Source organism: Prionailurus viverrinus, chromosome E1 (assembly GCF_022837055.1).
Source record: "Prionailurus viverrinus isolate Anna chromosome E1, UM_Priviv_1.0, whole genome shotgun sequence".
Classification (NCBI taxonomy): domain Eukaryota; kingdom Metazoa; phylum Chordata; class Mammalia; order Carnivora; family Felidae; genus Prionailurus; species Prionailurus viverrinus.
In genome coordinates, this window is record NC_062574.1 from 49,796,371 (window position 1) to 49,808,411 (window position 12,041).

The following is a 12,041-nucleotide window of genomic DNA, read 5'->3' on the forward strand; positions in this document are numbered from 1 at the left end:
CATAAAGATGTATTATCTTTATAATTTTTTTAAAGCAGAAGTTTAAATTCCTCTTAGTAGAATGCTATAAATACGCACACATCTATGTGTTTAAGAAAACGGGACCTTCAGAAAGAACAGTAGTATCTGGCCAAAAATTTGGTTTCGTATCCTTGAAATCTATTTGGGGTGGAAATTAAACCACATGAGCCTCTGGCACGAATCTGGGCAAGAGTAAATGCCCCTAGCCCGCCTCCCCCACGCAAGGAGATGTCCACTGAGATGCGGAGAAGGGCAGATGCCTGGGAAAATGATCGCCAAATCACGTCATGCCGGTATCTCCGTCCAGAATAATGAACAACTTTTCCCTATCAAGCACCATTGTTCAGGGATGTTTCCATTACCTGGAACCTGGAAAAATTCTCCTTACTCTTGAAGAAAGTACAAAAACATTCCTAAGAATCGGCAGCAACAACACAGCCTTCTGACCAAACATGGTCTTTGTTCTCTGGTCGTCTGATGACAAACAGGGTTGCTGAGAAGCAGAAACAGGATGGACGGGTCAAAGTTCATGGCTGCTCTGCATGTGCTCTCCTCCACCTTTGAATCAGGAATGCTCTTCCAGAACCAGAAATGCTTACCAAGAGCAGACCAAGTCTCCATCAATACTGTAATCCTTACTGTCCACGTGGGACACTTCCCTCCCTAGAAACACCCAGGGACAAAAGTCCTAGGGCGGATATGGTCGGCAGAACCACCAAAGATGTCCACAGCCCAGTCCCGGAACGTGTGGATCTGTTAAATCGCACGGCGAAGGGGAAGTGACGCAGAGGGAGTGAAGGCAGCGCACCAGCTGTCCCGACGATGGGGAGATGATCCTGGATCATCTGGCGGGCCCAACGGAACCACCAGGGTCTCGTATATAGGAGGAGGAGGCAGGGGACTCAGGATCAGGATGATGAGATTAAGAGTTTAGCAATAACTGTGGGCTCTGAGATGGAGGGAGGGGTCAGGGGCCGAGGGACGCAGGCAGCCTCTGAAAGGTGAAAAGGGCAAGGAAAGAATCTCTCCAGGAGCCTCCAGAAGGATCTGGCCCTGCTGACACCTTGGTTTTAGCCCAGTGAGACCCAGTCTCGTGACCCTCGGGACAATAAGATAATAAATTTGTGTTGTTTGGAGCCAGTAAGCGTGCGATCTTTTGAGCGGCAGCCACAGGAAGAGAATACAAATACAGCAAAGTCACTGTCCCCGCCTCGCCGACACACGAGGGCACATCCAGAAGCGATCCCGAGTCAGAGCAGCCTTCCGCCGCCAAGTCCGGCTGCTTTCCTGACTTTTTCATCCTGAAGAAAAATTGGTAACCTAGGTCTACTCCTTATCAGGCATCTGTCAAACACGTCAACGCTTCCTAGAATAAAGTAAGCCCACACCACAAATCACCTCCTGTAGAATGCAGGAGCCCCTATTTTTTTTTAATTTTTTTAAAAATGTTTATTTATTCTTTTTGAGAGAGACAGAGCGTGAGCAGGGGAGGGGCAGAGAGAGAGGGAGACGCAGAATCCAAAGCAGGCTCCAGGCTCCGAGCTGTCAGCACAGAGCCCGACGCGGGGCCTGAACTCAAGGACCGGACGGATCACGATCATGAGCCGAAGTTGGACGCTTAATCGACTGAGCCACCCAGGCACCCCTGCGGGAGCCCCTCTTAAAGAACCTCCTTGCCGCAGTCGTCTTTCAAGAGCAGAATAACCCTATTTTTCGTCTCAATGTTCCTTTTTTAAGACTCGCACTGAAATCTCGGAACGCACGGAAAGCGCTTCCATAACCCTCCCGGCAGCTCAGCGGCAATTCAGCGGAGAAGAGCCTCCCCCTGGGTCACGGCCACAGCCAGCTGCCGCAGGAACCGAGCCCCCGAACAAAGCACGGGGCAACAGAGGAACGAAGCGGGACATCTTACAAGTGAGGTGAAGGGCTACGTTCTCATCTCAACTGCACCTCGCGGGCAGCCACGGGCCCCTTCAGTGGCCTTCGTCTCCCTGTCGGCCACAGACGGAGAGACGGCCGGAGCGACTCCTTCAACGCACTCCGAGAGCCCACAAGGTCCGGGCCGGCGCCGGGCGGGCACCTGGGGCCCGGCCGGTAACCAGAGACGCCGAGGCGGTGGAGACGGAGCGGACGCGGTCACGTGACTGCCGGCAGGTGCTCTAGGGACGAGCCGGGGCTGGCGGGCAAGGGCACGAACCGGGAGGACGTGGGGAGGAAGGCATCCGAGCCGGGGGAAGAGCCAGCAAGAGGGCCTCTGCGGGCGGGCTGAGCCGAGGCGCAGAGACCTGCGAGCGGCGGACCCGGTGGGGGGGGGGGGGGGGGGGGCTCGCTGAGGTCAGCAGCCGCCGAGGCCAGCAGCGGTGGAGGAGCCTCCCCACGCCCCGTGGCCACAGCCAGAGTCAGACCACCAAGTCCAGGGGGGCGTCCCTAGTTCTGTGGGGTTATCGGAAATCCAGGAAATCGTCCTCCAATTACAATCCTAAGACTCTTCAGAACTTCTTTTCCTCCACGCTTCGTCTGGGCACAGAGGCAAATCCCTGAAGGTCGCTGTCAAAGTTACCGAACGGGCTGAAGGAGAAGCGGTTCCACATCAGGACAAGTCATGGGGACAAGGGAGGAGAAGTGCCCTGGGGGGAGCATCCCAGACCAGGAGCCCCGGAGGCTCCTCGGCTCCAAGGAGACGGCCCAGGTCACCCAGAAGCTGTGTGCCGCCTCCCTCTCCGTCCAGTGTGGCCCTGACAGGAGGGTGAGGGCCCCCGGCTGGGAACCGGGAGGTGCGCCCCAGGCCCCCCACTGTCCTGAACCACAGGCCCCCTGCGGGAGCTCCGGGGGATGGCCGGCGAGAGCCAAATGTGCAAAAGCCGGCTTTTAAAACTCCTTCAAACACGGCACTAAATGGGCAATCTCGCGTCACGGTTAGGAATCCGGGCCCCCAAAGTCCGTCTCTGAGCCCGCAGAGCTGAAGCCTTGTGTCAGCATCCTCGGTGACCCCTCCAGGGTACCGCTGTCCTGAGGGGGCCCCGCTCAAACGCCGGCCTCTCCCCGGACAGGAGACAAAGCTGCCAAGTCCGAGCCTCAGGTGGGAAGACGCTGGAAGACGCTCTGTCATTCGCCCGAAGAAATACTATTCTCCAGCCGGGTTCTCCTACTTCACTGTTGACATTTCTTTTCTCAACAGCCTTTTCTATTTCATCACAAGGGCGAAAAGGCAAGGAGTGTCATGAAAGGTCCCTGTAAGTGGCTGAGAGGCCAACTTCAGTACGATCTGTAAGGGGCGGGGCGGGGGGGGGGGATCACGTACGTTAACTGTCACCTGGTGACCCGACTGCTCGCTGACATTCTGGCTGCCCAACCACAACACAAGCTCTGGCTCTCGGGACTCATCAAAGGCCAGCCCGTCACACCCCTGCCACCATACCAAGCCCGGGTCACCAGAGGCCCTGGGAGGGACGCTGACCTCGAAACCGACACCATCCAACAGATGAAGGGCAAGAAGAATGGCCTCCAGTGGAACCCGTTTCCAATTTCCACCCATTTTAAAATCAACAGCGCGCTCTTTCAACCTAAATCTGTTTAATGACCCCCAATGTAGGCTGTAACTACAGAACTACCCAAACTGTATCAAGACACAGAACTCCGCACCCCAGTTCCAGGAGAAACAGAGAGTTTAGAGAGCTGATACAAAGCACAGAGGGTCCAGGGGAAGTGGGAAAGGGGGTCTGAAATAATGGGGAATAGGAATGAGCAGACAGCACAGCAGAAGCGACTTCGGGTCTGCGAATCTGGCTGCCGCCTACCGGTGAGGCCACCTCACACACACAGCGACCTCTTCACCTGGGGAGGGGCAGGCTCTGTGCTCCTCCCCTGCAGGATCACCCTGAGGACTCAGGCAAAGTGCTCGGCAGGAACTCAGCGCGGACTAGGCTGTGAACTCCTGCTGCGCTCTGGTGTGCCCCCATCTCATCTCATCCGGCCCCAGAGCCAGGTGCTCCCCCCCCCCCCCGCCGCCCCCGAACTCTCTCTCACCCAGCACAGTGAAAACCGAACCCGCCAGACTCCCACAGCATTTGCTCACATGTCCATCAGAGCTCGTGCTGTGCGGTCTTGAAATTTTTCAACATGTCAACTCCACTAGGAGCTTCCTGAAAGCAGGCCTGTATTTTAAAATTCAAGCAAACACCCTGACACCAAGAAGGTAATGAAAAAAATGCTCAACAGGCAGAAAGACGGATGGGTAGCTGGAAAACAATTCAGATGGCAAGAAAGAGAATGAATCAAATGTCTTTCCAAGCATGAATAATTGGGGTGATAGGTAATGGTGGTAAAAGTGAAAAAAAAGAAAAAAAACCACACAGGAAAAGTCTGGAGGGAGGACTAGACTGGAGAGGCAGGACACCTTCAGACACGCGGAATCTGAGACGGGGATGTACGGCCAAGGGGACCGTCCAGCGGGCAGCCAGAAACACGAGAACACAGCTAGAAATCAAAATATCCTCTTAATTTCAGTCACTAGGGCTGCTGGAAGCCGTGTTTCAGGGAAACACAGAACTTAAAGTAACTTAAGCTAATAGGTGCAAACACACACGCGGCCCCGGCAGCTGCTGGCTACAAAAGCCCCACAGACAGAAGAACATGAGCCCGGTCCTGCTCGAGGAGCCGTGAGTGAATCCTGTAATTCAAGACTGGCTCAGAATCATTTTCAAAACGTGTATTGATTTTTTTTTAATGTTTGATTTTAGTTTTGAGACAGAGAGAGACAGAGCACGAGCAGGGGAGGGGCAGAGAGAAAGGGAGACACAGAATCGGAAGTGGGCTCCAGGCTCTGAGCTGTCAGCACAGAGCCCGACGCGGGGCTCGAACCCACGGACTGTGAGATCATGACCTGAGCTGAAGTCGGACGCTCAACCGACTGAGCCCCCCAGGCACCCCTATAGTCTTTTTTTTTTAATACACATTTTGGGGGTTGGGGCGCCTGGGGGGCTCAGTCGGTTGGGCGTCCTTGCCCAGGACCACAGCCTTCGCCCTCTTCTCAGCACGCGACCTCCCCATTTCCACCTCAGTTGAGCTGGCCCTGGCTCACTCTCTCTGCCTGACATGTCATTTCCCTGCCATCTTCACCTAGTTGGCACCGACCGGGCTTCTAGAGCCCAGTTCTGAGAACTGTCGTCCGTCCAGTCCGGTTCAACCCCAGCTCCAGGCAGGACTCCTCCAGCTGCTTACCCAGGGTTTTCACACCTGCCACACGCGCTCTGACCCTCGCCCTCAAGGCCTCCACGTCTGTCTTCCAGGCTCCAAGCACGCCTGCCAACGGGGGCTGCACGCTGGGGCGGGGGGGGGGGGGGGGGGTGCTGGCTGACCGAATACGCGCTTCTGAACCGCTTGCCCAGACGGGCCTACGACGGTACTACCGAAGAGGAAAGGTGTTTTAATAGCAGGACACCGATTCCATCCTTCGCACCAGCATTAATAATTACAATATGCACTGTAACGATGCCAGAGAAAGGTACTCTTCTGAAATAGGAAACCTTGAAGACTCAAAAAAAAAAAAAAAAAAAAGGTAAAAAAACAGGAAAAGACTCAGATAAGGAAGGTCATGTCCTGACCCTTGTTAAAGGAGCCAGGCAGCTCACGGCCACCTCAGCATCACAGAGACAGACACTGCCACACCATCCTGGATAAGGACGGGTAACAAAAATCCCCTACACAGCCTTCAGCCTATCTTACGTGTTTTCAGTGCAGAGAGACCCGCAAAACAACATTACCAGCAGTTTCAGAGGATGTGGGACTCACTTCTTGAACATTTCTAAATCATTTTCCACCTCCTCCGTGCCTCTATTATTGCAACTGAAACTAAGCAACAATAATTAGACAATCAAGAGGCAGTGTGGCAACACAGCCAATGGACAGGTTCGGGCAAAGTACTGTCTCCAGGAGCCCGCTGTCCGAGCCTTTCGTGCTGGAGGGCGAACAGGAAAGGGGCGGACAGGTCTTCGGGGGCGGACTCCGGCGGCCACCCGGCCCCACGCTGAACCTCTGCCCCACAATCCAGGGCAACACGCCCGCACGTCGGCCTCACCCTCGCCAACTGACCCGTGGGTTCGCTCTCACCCTTGAACTGGGAGGCACTCTCCTTCCGGTTCTTTCCGTAGAACTACCTGATCTTGAATGTTTGAAACACATTAAGGAAAACCCATTTGGCAAGACTGCTTGTGATGAATACACGGGACATTTAGAAAGAAACGGGTATGAGCCTTAAGATCCCACGGACCGACCCAAGTATCATCATAAGCCAGACCTGTAAGAGCTACCTAACTCATGAGTTCTCCTCTAAAGGAAACATTTGTATTTGGCCAGAAGACAATATATGGGTTGAGAGATCTTCAATCTTTAGGAGAAAAATTAGGTGCGCCTGGGTAGCTCAGTCGGTTGAGCGCCTAACTCTTGATTTGGGCTCAGGTCATGATCTCACGGGTTCGTGGGTTCAGGCCCCGTGTCGGGCTCTGATGCTGACAGCACAGAGCCTGCTTGGGATTCTCTCTCTCCCTCTCTCTCTGCCCCTCCGCTGCTCACACACTCTCTCTCAAAATAAACGAACCCTTTCAAATAAGAAAGAGAAACAATTAAAAAAAGATAAACAGGTGACCACCACCATTGGGCAAAATCTCACCCCAACCCCAAAATCTCTCCCCATGCTGAAAACATCAGAGTGAGAAAAACAGTCAGTTCATTTGTTCACAGCCACACAAAAAAAGTTAATCTCAGGTAAGTAAATAAAGGCGCCCTCATCCCACACAAACACGCAGGTCATAATACGCAAAAACGCAAAAGAATCTTTCAACCCAGCTAGTGATTTAATGAGGTGCCATTTTGTAACCAGTAGATTTGTTTCCTTTAAAAAAAAAAGCTTTCAAATGCAAATCCTCACCAGTGGCGCACTTGCCGTGATCCTCAAACACGTTCCCCCATACATCGCTAGGAACAGGGTATATCTGTACAGCCCTTTTGGAAAGCAAGTCGGCACCATGTACCAAGGATTCTAAAAATGTTTATCGCCTCTGACAGGTTAATATCACCCCTGGAAATCCACCTTAAAGACCACAAAATGTATAATTATGGTAACCTTATGTTCCAGATTTTTCTAAGGAAACCCTGACTTCATAGAACTGTATTGTTTTCCATAAAGGCAAATCACTAAGCGTGTAACTGAAGTTGAGAACAACCAAAGACACCATTATCACTGGGGGAAAAAAAAAGGAAAACTGGTCTGGCACAGGGTCAAACGCGTACAGAGGGGTGTTCCTGTTTCTGTTTGGGATGGAGAGCGGCAGGCAAAAACTTAACCACTGAACATGAACTTCTGCAGCATGGAACCCGGTTCAGTCTACTACTGTTCCCTCAATGGCTGCCGAGGGGTCTGTGCTGGGTCCCAACCCCACGCTGGCCTGCCCCCGAGGCACAGAGACGAGACAGCAAATCTCCCCTGAAGGCACGGGGCTCCCACCCCTGCCACAGCAGCGCCCACGCACCCCATGGCCCACACCTCGTTTTGTCTTCTGATGGCGGAAGTCGGGCCCTGGCTGAGGTCAGCGTGTCCTTCACACAGAAGCTTACTCCTTACAGGCCAGTTCTCCCTCATGGCGAAACTTGGGACAAGTCTGAAGCTAATGGAAAGCAAGGAGGGTAGGAGCTGTGTTCGAGAAGTAAAGGCCATACATGGCACCACGGGTTCAAAGATCTTCAGCGGCTCTGCTCAGATATTTGATGGTCTGATGTCAGAACTGTGACACAGAATCCTGACGGCTAATGCTTCCAAAGTCACTACGGGATGGCCCTGCCCACCTCTCCCTCACAATCTGTCCCGAGAGAGAGGTGGACAACACACGGGGACTCTGGAACCGCGATTCCTGGGTCAGAACCTCCCGAGAACCAAGCTAAAGACCCTCCAAATACGCACATGCACAAAAACTTTCACGTACGCTTTCGGGAGGGCCCCAGGGGCCCGCTAAGAGGTGGCCTGAAGGTTTACAATGTCCGCTCAAGTTCAGGAGGCACCAAGGGGAATGGTCACGGAGTCTTTTCGTGGGCAGGGTATCTACGAAGGCAAAAATCCCTCTTCCTCTTGCAAAGAGAACTGTGAAATCCGCAAAGAATGGTGACCTAAGAAGAGAGCGTGACCCTTTAAAAAAAAAAGTCCCCATTATTCCACAGTGTTTAGAAAGAAACTGGGGGACAAAGATCGACCAGCCACAAGCAATAGGCACACTTCTCTTCCAACGTCAATTAAGCTTTTAGAAAATCACCAATTCCACAGTTTTCAAAGAAAACAGAGCCCGAAGGGGACTTCTGTTGAACTCTCCTCCTGCCCCCTGGCCCGGGTCCTCACAGTCCATTATGCCCCACCACGTGCACCGTGCGAAGCACCCGATACCTGTCCAGTGAGTTAATAACCTCTGAATTAAAAAGACGGCATTACAGGGCGCGTCTACGAGAGGACGGGCATCCGAACTCGAAGGTGTGGTCACTGGGTCTACAGAACACCGGAGTCCACAGTCGGGAAAGGCCGTTCTGGGGGTGCCTGGGTGGCTCGGTAGGTTGAGCGTCCGACTTTGGCTCAGGTCACGATCTCGCGGTTCGTGGGTTCGAGCCCCGCGTCGGGCTCTGTGCTGACAGCTTGGAACCTGGAGCCTGCCTCGGATTCTGTGTGTGTGTGTGTGTTTCTCTCTGCCCCTCCCTTGCTCGCTCTCTCTCTCAAAAATAAACATTCAAAAGAAAAAAAAAAAAAGGCCGTTCTATTAGTGTTTTAAGTTCTCTGTAATTGAACAGGGAAAGTCTAAAACTCATCCTCTGTCTTCAGCGTGTTATGAACGAATTCTGTTCCAGAAGTGTTTCATGCCCACACGGCAGCCAGGAAACCACAATCCTTCCCCTGAGACACAACGTTAAAAACAGGGCCTGTGCGCTAGGCTAACTCACGACACGACGGAGGTTGGAGGTGCCGAGAGACCGTCTGGGCGCGCATTTTGTGTGCTCTATGAGTCTGCACCCCACGTGTCCTACCCCCGCAAGGTGGGTTCCCTGTAAAACCCGGGAGGGGAACCGCCGCTCTGGGGACAGAGACAACCCTCAAAGAACTGACATTCTTATTCTTCGTAGCTATTAGGTACTTCTTGTGTGGTGAGCCCTACGGGTGGGGAATCTTCTTTAATTCCAACGTTTTTGGTTCCACCAAAATACAAAGAAGATGACATTTTTAACTGCATAAAGGGGAAGAATAAACTTCTTTCTCACCTTTACGTGTGGTCAGCAGAATATCGGCCCCCAAAGATGTCGGTGACCTAATCACCAAAACTGATGACTGTGTTACCCTAGGTGGCAAACGTGGGATTACCCCTGCGGAGTACCCCTGCTAAGCTGGACCGTCCCGGTGGGTCCAATGTAATCACAAGGGTCCTGATAAGAAGGGGCAGAGGTCAGAGAGGAACGAGAAGAGGCTACCTGCTGGCTCTGAAGATGAAAGGCGCCCCCCCCCCCACCCCGCAAGGAATTAAGGTGGCCTCCAGAAGCTGAAGAAGGAAATGGATACTCCCCTAGAGCCCCCCAGAATGGAACACAGTCCTGCAAACACCTTGACGGCAGCCCAGCGAGACCCAAATGTGGGCTCGTGACCTCCAAAACGACACGAGCATAAATTTATGTTGTTCCGAGCCATCGAGTTTGTGCTAATCCGGTACAGCTGCCCCAGGACACCAATCCGCCCGCTTCCATTTACCCCTTCCAAGCACAAATTCACCGCATGCCCGTTGGCAAAGCAGTCGCTGCATTAAAAGCAACCAGACCGACAGCTTCCTGCCCCGCTTGGCGGGTCAGAACACTAGCAGAGGGCAAGAAGAAAGCCTGGCAGAACCCCGGGGTCCCACGCAGATTCAATGGCAAGAGAAGGAAGAGAAAATAGCAGCAGGCGAAGCTTCTCATGTGCAGAAAAGAGGAGGCAGGAGGGGTGGAAAGATCCTCTGAGGCCAGCCAGTGGGTGATCCCCCCCCCCCCCCCATCACAAAAAGGAGCGCACAGAAGGCTTCTCTTTGGAAGGTAACTCGGGGACGTCTGACGGTCGCCATCCCCAACGCGCTCCGGACTTGAGCTGCCAGTGGGTCTAGAGAGCAGCTGCACATTCCCCGGCGCGCGGCTCGGGGTCAAGTTGCGGGTCACAGGCCCCCCTCTTCCGCAGCCAACAGCTCCACAACGCCTTACTTGTAAATAAACACAAGACACCAGACCTGCCTCCGCGACTGCCCCCGGACCGGCTCCAGCGAGCCGCACAAGCGCTGTAAATGGGGCTGCCTCCTGCGCGGCTACCAAAACCACCCAAGTTCGCCCCTCTTCCTAGTTGCCAGTTCTTTCCGAAATTCCTCCCGAATACAATGTTACTCAATTCCCAAGGAACCTGCGGCGAGCCCCGCAGTTTCAGGCTGTTTTGAGGGGGGAATGCGCCGGCTCCCGGCCACCAGCGGTTCGGGGGGCCGGGGGGTGGTAAGGGTCGCAGGAGGGCAATGTGGGAACTGTCAAGTGGGACGCCGTGCAGGGCGATCTGTCCCCGCGCACCCGCGGGAGCGCAAACTTGGGTGTTCCCGAAGCGCGGCCGGGCTTCGCGGGGGGCTGGCACAGCTCGCGGGGGGCCGGGGGCCGGCAGAGGGGCCGGAGCCCGCCCGACGGCGCCCGCTCCCCGCAGCCCGCCCGCAGCAGCGCCCCGGGGAAGCCTGTGCGCTCCGTGGCCGCCCATGTGTGCTCCTCGCCCGCGAACAAAGACGCGGACCCGGCACACAACTTGCGGACCCCACAGAGGCCCGAAACTAGGGGGACGCGGCCCCCGCAGGAGACACCGCGCGACCCCGGCCTCCGGTCCCCGAACACCGCCGACCCCTGGGCTCCAGTCCCGCACCGCCGTCGCCGCGAAGCGCCAGCCGCCCGAGCAGCCGGAGGCGCCGGGCGGACCCGGCAGGAAGCGCGGGAGGGGGCGCTTGCCCGGCCGCGCCGCGGGCCGTACTGACCGTAGCTGTCGTCCTCCTCCATGGTGCCGGCGCCGGGCTGCGCGCCGGACCCCGCCGCTCGCCTCTCACGTCCCGCCGCGCCTGGCCCGGTGCGCCTCGGCCCGGCCCAGAGCCCCGCCCCCGGCCCGCGCAGCCGCCGCCGCCGCCGCCGCCGGCCCCTCGACTCCCGCGGGGGGCCCCGCCCGCCACCCGCGCGCGCCCCGGCACGCGGCCGCCGCCCGCACGCGCCTGCGCACGCGCGCCCGCCCGGGGCCCGCCCCCCGAGCCCGAGACCCCGCCCGCCGCCCACGCGCGCGCGCATCCTCCCTCCCCTCCCCGCTCCGCACACGGCCAACTCCAGGCCCGCACCTGCGCACGCGCGGCCCCCGGACCCCGCCCCCCCCCCGAGACCCCGCCCGCCGCCCACACACCCACACGCGCGCGCGCGCACCCCCGGGCACGCCGCCAACTCCAGACCCGCGCCTGCGCACGCGCGCACGCCCGGGCCCCGCCCCCTGGTCCCGAAGCCCCGCCCGGCCGCCTCCGCGGGCCCCGCCTGTTTCGGGTTTCGCAAGGGCGGCGCGGCGTGCCCAGCCCACAGCCGGCGGGCGGCCGCCCACACGCCCAAGGTCGCGTCCGGCCACCGAAGGGAAGGGTGGTCCTCGTTGACGTCAGCCCCGAAGGTCATGCCCGCCAAAGCTTGCCAGGGAGGGCCGTGTCCTTGGCCAGAGGCTGCAGGGCATTTGAATTCATTGATTTCTGTGGTCCAAACCTTAGCCCCATGCGTGCCATGACTTCACTGCTTTCATACATGCTTTTATTAGTCCTTTGAATTTTCCTGGATCAGGTTTCAAAGGGACGCACCTCACCCCCCAGCATTTCAGGATTTTCGTGCTCCTGATTCTTGCATCTGTAAATCCACACGTTTCTAGACTGTTCCCTACGTGTTTTATTTGCCCGCACCAGGCTTAACCAGTCCCCTTCCCTTTGCTGTGC

The 12,041-nt window shown here is 56.3% G+C and overlaps 1 protein-coding gene across 1 annotated transcript in view; it reads right to left on the minus strand.

Annotated features, from left to right (window-relative positions):
* The window catches only part of CYTH1 (cytohesin 1), an 80,308-nt gene extending 69,110 nt beyond the window's left edge, over positions 1 to 11,198 (minus strand). Inside the window, exon 1 of the mRNA XM_047833692.1 lies at positions 11,067 to 11,198. Within this exon, the coding sequence (XP_047689648.1) occupies positions 11,067 to 11,088 (22 nt within the window). The 5' untranslated portion in view covers positions 11,089 to 11,198. The remainder of the gene's footprint in view (positions 1 to 11,066) is intronic.
* Between the last annotated feature and the right edge of the window lie 843 nt (positions 11,199 to 12,041).